We start from the raw sequence: 7,391 nt of genomic DNA on the forward strand, positions 1-7,391 counted from the left end.
TCTAGGTTTGTCTACTTCAATTTAACTGATTTAGACTGATTCTTTTTTATGGCTAATATTCCATTGTATTTTTGTACTGGAACTTCTTTATCCATTTGTTTATTGACAGACATGTAGGTTGCTTCCTTATCCTGGCTATTGTAAACAGTGCTACAATGAGCATTGGGGTTCAGTTCAGTTCAGTCCAGTCGCTCAGTCGTGTCTGACTCTTTGCGACCCCATGAACCGCAGCACGCCAGGCCTCCCTGTCCATCACCAACTCCTGGAGTCTACCCAAACCCATGTCCATTGAGTCGGTGATGCCATCCAACCATCTCATCTTCTGTCGTCCCCTTCTCCTCCTGCCCTCAATCTTTCCCAGCATCAGGGTCTTTTCAAATGAGTCAGCTCTTCACATCAGGTGGCCAAAGTATTGGAGTTTCAGCTTCAACATCAGTCCTTCCAATGAACACCCAGGACTGATCTCCTTTAGGATGGACTGGTTGGATCTCCTTGGAGTCCAAGGGACTCACAAGAGTCTTCTCCAACACCACAGTTCAAAAGCATCAATTCTTTGGCACTCAGCTTTCTTTATAGTCCAACTCTCACATCCATACATGACCACTGGAAAAACCATAGCCTTGACTAAATGGACCTTTGTTGGCAAAGTAATGTCTCTGTTTTTTAATATGCTGTCTAGGTTGGTCGTTACTTTCCTTCCAACGAGCAAGCGTCTTTTAATTTCATGGCTGCAGTCACCATCTGCAGTGATTTTGGACCCCAGAAAAATAAAGTCAGCCACTGTTTCCACTGTTCCCCCATCTATTTGTCATGAAGTGATGGGACTAGATGCCATGATCTTAGTTTTCTGAAAGTTGAGCTTTAAGCCAACTTTTTCACTCTCCTCTTTCACTTTCATCAAGAGGCTCTTTAGTTCTTCACTTTCTGCCACAAGAGTGGTGTCATCTGCATATCTGAGATTATTGATATTTCTCCCGGCAATCTTGATTCCACCTTGTGCTTCTTCCAGCCCAGATTTTCTCATGATGTACTCTGCATATAAGTTAAACAAGCAGGGTGATAATATAGAGCCTTGATTTACTTCTTTTCCTATTTGGAACCAGTCTGTTGTTCCATGTCCATTTCTAACTGTTGCTTCCTGAACATTGGGGTACATGTGTCTTTTTGAATTATGGTTTTCTCAGGGCATAGGCCTTTATATGTGTGTGTGTGTGTATATATATATATATATATATATATATGCAATTATGGTAATATAAACAAGTGTGTGAGTGACTTAAAAAGTCGGTCATGACTGAGCAACACACAATTTTTGATATCACCATAATTGCATTATCTAAACATTTAAGGTTTTTGATGCTCAGAATAGCTCTATATAAATCACTGTGATAAATAATTGTGAAATCTCTTCCCACGGCCTCAGATAATTATTACATAAAGAATATTGTGAATATAAGCAAAGGACCAGCACTTCATTCGAGATAATACAAAAGACAGACTCTGAACAAACACAGTCTTGACAGAAGGGTGCAATGGTCTAAAGTCATAAGCAATAATATTGAGATTCTAATCAGCAAAGACTTGAACTTTAATGTTGTGGCCTTATATTTTGTGCGTCTGAAGTGAAGAAGTTGAATATTCAGTTTGGCAAGAACTTGGAAAGAGTGACCCTGCCCTCTGCTGGCTGCATTGCAAAGTGCTAGTCTCGCAGCAGATTTCTTGACAGCACATACGAAATGCTGTATCAAAGTGCATGCGTCAGTCCCGGAGAGAGGAGCTGCGAGCGGAGGCGCAGAGAACACGTAGCGACTCCGAAGATCAGCCCCAGTGAACATGAGAGTGTTGACTCTACAAGAATATGAATTCGAAAAGCAGTTCAACGAGAATGAAGCCATCCAGTGGATGCAGGAAAACTGGAAGAAATCTTTCCTGTTTTCCGCTCTGTATGCTGCCTTTGTCTTTGGTGGTCGGCACCTAATGAACAAACGGGCGAAGTTTGAACTGAGGAAGCCATTAGTGCTCTGGTCTCTGACCCTTGCAGTCTTCAGTATATTCGGTGCTCTTCGAACTGGTGCTTATATGGTGTACACTGTGATGACCAAAGGCCTGAAGCATTCAATTTGTGACCAGGGTTTTTACAATGGACCTGTCAGCAAATTCTGGGCTTATGCATTTGTGCTAAGCAAAGCACCCGAACTAGGAGATACAATATTCATCATTCTGCGGAAGCAGAAGCTGATCTTCCTGCACTGGTACCACCACATCACTGTGCTGCTGTATTCCTGGTACTCCTACAAGGACATGGTCGCAGGGGGTGGGTGGTTCATGACGATGAACTTCAGCGTGCACTCTGTGATGTACTCTTACTATGCCTTGCGAGCGGCGGGCTTCCGCGTCTCCCGGAAGTTCGCCATGTTCATCACCCTGTCCCAGATCGTTCAGATGCTGATAGGCTGTGTCATTAACTACCTGGTCTTCCAGTGGATGCAGCATGAGCAGTGCCACTCCCACTTCCAGAACATCTTCTGGTCCTCGCTCATGTACCTCAGCTACTTTGTGCTCTTCTGCCACTTCTTCTTTGAGGCCTACATCGGCAGCAAGCTGAGGAAAGCGAGGAAGGCTGACTAGTGTCGGAGCTGAGGAGGAAGCCGCAGCTCAGGGTCATCAAGAAAAACAGCAGACAAACGAAAATGGCACAAGGAATCACACGGTGCAGCTAAAACAAAACGAGACACATGAGCAACACACAACCCGAGGCAGCTTAGGCATAGTTAGGTTGACGTAACCCAGTAAGTTAGTGATCCTGTTTGGGTGAGGACTCACTGAGTACACCTCCATCTCAAAGGACTGCTGCTGGAAGACCCCATTCCCTCTTTACCTGTCAACTCTAGGACAAACGAGAGCAAAGTGGGCCCGAGAGAGAGAAGGCAAACAAGCTATTAACAGTATATGGAAAAAATGAATTTACTAAGTGTTAAACTTCTCTAAGGATCAAAGAAGTTTACTTAAAAACCACGTGAGCACATACATACAATCCTTTCTAATCTTTTCTGACACTAAACTGGAGCCAACAGAAAAAGTAAAAACGGAAGAGACGGGGGTGTATTATCTAGAATAACGCTTTTGCAAAATTGAAAGTACTTTTTAAGAAAGGTTACTGGTTGTAGCCCCCGTGAGAAAAGATGTCTTAATCACCTCCTGAGAAAACAGATGATAAACTATATTTCAACTAAGAGAGAGACTCATTCCCCTTCATAGCACAGCCTTAGTCTAGTGAGTTCACCATAACAAAATGAGGCACAATATTTTCCCAGGGCTCTCCCCGGGAGGAAGGAGGCAGTGCAGCCCGACTCCTGAAAGGGCAGCTCCGATCTCAGCATTTCTGATAGTTTCTTCCTACCCCTAAATGAGGTGGGACACAGCATCCTTTGTTCAGTTGCCTTGGGCTTTCAAACGGAAGAATAAATATAGAATAGAAAACAGACAATTCAACCAAATTAGTTGAAAAATAGACTCTCTTACCTATAAAAAGTTGCGGCCCTGTACCGAAGTTCTTGGGAAAGAGCAATGAGCCGAAGATCAATATGAGAGATGATGAGTGCGCCCCTCCATAGTTGACTCCACACATAACTTTCCAAATGAAACCCTGCGGGACAGTCCACATTTTCTATATTTTTGTGAATTTCACACAGCAGCCCACAGGGCTCTCCTTGATCTTGGGTGAACACTGTGTTTCTGCATCATCTGCCTTTGCTGAAGCAATGCAGAGGTGTTTGAAGTGCCCTCTGCTGGTCAAGCAGAGATACTTTGACAAACACACTTCATGGCAAGTTGGGCTGAACAGTCGACACACAAAGGGCCCCTTAGAGACTTATTCAAATTTTAAAGGATATAAAATATTCACCATATTTTTGGCCAAATCAGAAGACATTCTTCCTACTTTGAGTCAGCTTCAGAAATTTTTTGAAAAGGGACTTATGCTCTGGAATTCAGAAAATCAACTTATTAAGAGCCATATTCTTTAAAAAATAAAAAAGGCTAGATACTATAATATCTGTAATATTTCAGTCCTTTACAAGCCAAATAAATGTGTAAACATTCCTGTATTTCAAAGAAGCAATTATGTCAAGTTGTTCAATGTGATATAATAGTATTCCAACTGGTTATATAGCTTAATGATTAGACAAACTAGATAAAAATTAGAGGCTACTACACTGCATAGATTAGACATGCATAACCACACACACATACACACAGACGTGAGGTCCACTGAACTTTAAAGCCCAAATACATAGAAACATGTTTTCTGGCTAGCAGAAAAAGAAGCCGTTTAGCTTTCTTGCTTTGAGTGTGTACAGAAAAGGGATTTTTCAAATTATTTTTATATTATTTTAGCTTTAATTGTGCTGTCATTCATGAAACAGAGCTGCTCTGCTTCTCTGTCAGAGATGACAAGGGCTTTCTCAGCATCTCGTCTATGTGTGGAATTGAAAAGAATAAAGTTTTATTCCATTCTGTGTGAATGGTCTGAACCATGAAAAAAAAAAAAAAAAAAGTGCATGCGTCTTGAGCCAATAAAGCAAAATGATTGCGATCACAGAAAGTTTATAAGTTTATTATAAAGAATTAATAATCCATTATTTTATTGTAAAAATTAATGACAATGAATTAATAAATATTCCATATCTATATGAAATCACATTTGTTGAACATAAATAACATCAAAGTACATCTACTCAAGTTAAATAATGTTCATGCTGAACTGTTATGTGAAACAAGCAGTTTACAGAATCAAGTTGACAGGATATCCCACGAAGTAACCCACAAAAGTTTAAGAAAGCATCCCAGAATTGATAATTATGTGATACCTGCAGCCCTTGTGCCCTGAATGGAGATATGCAGAAAGATCCCTGTGTGCTGTACAGAAGTAATTCTGAAAGTTCGGCCAACTCTTTGACATTACCAAAACTCTCAAACCCTCCCCCACACAGACCTCATGGACAAAACTGGTTCTCTTTATCCCCTCACAGTGTTGGGGATCTTTATCCCCTGATAGTCACTACCTGCCACCCTAAACTTGGTAGAGGGCAAATAACCAGTAGCTCTCACCAAATTAGAGAATATACATCCATGAAATAACAACTCAATTCATGTTTCTGCAAAATATACAGAAGCACACCAAGAAGAAAGGAGACATGAAATGAGACAGCTGGAAGGGGCAAAGATAGGGCACAAGAGGTCATCACACAGATGAGAGGAAAGGTCAGAGCCCTCCAGTGCAAGGACCCCTATTCAAATGACTACGGTTAAACAAAACTTCAAAAAAGAACTAGTAAGGAAATAAAGTACATAGATTCTAAATATCTCCACACTCTTCTGAGGACACAAACATGTTGATAAATTGTGCGGAAGCACTGCTCATTCTTTCAACCAACAAAGAAGGAAGAAAACACAGGCTGCTGAAGAAAACTGGTGAAGCATTGGTACTGTAATTCAACCAGAGACATGCCTGCCACACAATTAGATAAAGTCCAGATTTTGAGGCAGTTCCTCATTTTTCCTAGAGAACTTAAAATTATAGATAAAAATGAAGCAATAACTTCCTCAGAAATATTATTAATTTTTTTACTTTTGACTTCTGGGAAAATAAGCTGAATACCACATTCCTAATGGAATTAAATTAATGAGCTTTAGGGGGCTTATTTTTTTATGCTGGTGAATCCAAGCACTTAGGGTCTCTGGGGAGAATATTTCAACAATGGCATTGTAGCAGTGAGCATACACGCTAAGGTACTTTCTCCCGAGTGTGACCTCAGGCCAGGGCATCAGTGTCTCAAAGGCCTTGTGTGCCTCCGTCTAGGGGTCCTGGCAGTAGGAGGGGCTGGGTTTCAGCACTCTCACTAATTCTAAGACCTCCAGGAACAGAGCTTCGATACCCTGCTGGTGAAGTGAACAGGGATGATACATCATTCTCTCCTCTGTCTTGAAAGGAGCGACGAGATAAAACATTTCAGATAGTAGAGGGACACAGAAGCAATAGACCATTCTAAATCCCATGGGCCAGATTTCTGCCATTTCTGTGACAACTAAGGTCATTTCAAGGAGGTGAAACACACACACAGATGCACATATAAACAGTAACTTACCAAATGGATGTAATTTCTTCTGGCCTGTGCACAAAAGAGAGCAGGAATATTTTTGCTTTCTGGCCCAAAGTAAAAAGGGGGACAAACCCACCCACTTTTAGATCCCCATCTCTATAGGCACTTAGCTTCTGATGTTGTAAACAGCCATCCTTACCCATCTCACATGCTATATGTAAATGTTGCAGGATTAGGAAAACACTAACTGGAGAGAAAGACATGGCAGGGTCTGCCAGAGGGAGACAAAAACCTTTGTGTAAGCTGAGCTGAGGAGAAGCTAGGTCAGGAGCGCATCTACAGGCTCTGCCGGCAAAGAGGAAAATTTCCCCTCACATACAGCACAGCATATGCCCACATTTCCTCTGTCCCTCGACCTGTGTGAACCCTACGGGGCATGTTGCATGCTGGTGTCCCAGACAAGGGCACAGTTAGAATCAGAAGGTAGGTGTGCATAAGGGAGTCACAGTGCTGAGACCTCACCCTCAGTGTCACTGTGGCAGGAGCAGCCTGGCTTCCCCTTCTTTTTACTGCTTCAGATCAGTCCCATGGAGGACGTCTGGGGAGGCTCCTATCCTGCGGCCCTGCACCTGTCTCCCTCCATCCTGATGAAAAACAATGAGGAAAAATATGTTTTTCCCATTGCCTTTTTTATTTCATCATAGTCTATGACTCTCAAACTTCAGGCTTGGGGGCAGATTGAGGTGTGGGAGAGACAAGTGGATCCTGACACTGAGAGCTCTGCCATCCTGTGTCCATGGCTGATGTCCCTCCAGGGAGCTCACGACTGTCATGCCACTGCTGCTTTGATGGATTTGACAGATTTGGAATCAACATAGACATATTAGCATCATTTCAACTGATTCTTTAGCATGATGGGAAATGTTAATTATCAATTATTGATCATGGCATTTATGATAAGAAGCCGTGTTCTTTATCTCAAATACAGTTTTATTTCTTTCAAACTTATTATATCAACAGCCTAATATTACACTGTAAAGTACTGGGAAAATATGAAATACTGATCTATCATACGGAATGAAATATTACATATCTGAAGGATATGAATGAGGTAAATGAGAGAAAAATATATAGAAAAAGATGGATTCTTTCTGAGATTCACACAAATTACAAAGCTTTACATACATTGACCAAGAAAAAAAAAGAAAATTCAATTACTCAAAATAATAAATGAATTTGTATCCATTACTAGTGAATGTATAGAAATATAAAGGATCCACAGAGAATATA

General features: G+C 41.4%; 1 protein-coding gene across 1 annotated transcript; it reads left to right on the forward strand.

Moving 5' to 3' along the window:
• The first annotated feature begins 1,766 nt into the window (after window positions 1-1,766).
• Window positions 1,767-4,116, forward strand: LOC139034377 (very long chain fatty acid elongase 6). Its single transcript, XM_070465229.1, has one exon. The coding sequence runs from the start codon at window positions 1,834-1,836 to the stop codon at window positions 2,626-2,628; it is 795 nt and encodes a 264-aa protein (XP_070321330.1). The 5' UTR covers window positions 1,767-1,833; the 3' UTR covers window positions 2,629-4,116.
• Window positions 4,117-7,391: the final 3,275 nt, after the last annotated feature.

This window comes from Odocoileus virginianus, chromosome 3 (genome assembly GCF_023699985.2).
Source record: "Odocoileus virginianus isolate 20LAN1187 ecotype Illinois chromosome 3, Ovbor_1.2, whole genome shotgun sequence".
Classification (NCBI taxonomy): domain Eukaryota; kingdom Metazoa; phylum Chordata; class Mammalia; order Artiodactyla; family Cervidae; genus Odocoileus; species Odocoileus virginianus.

What these genes read in the sequence shown, in the direction of transcription:
- LOC139034377 (XM_070465229.1), top strand. Translation starts at nt 1,834, where the DNA reads ATGAGAGTGTTGACTCTACAAGAATATGAATTCGAAAAGCAGTTCAAC.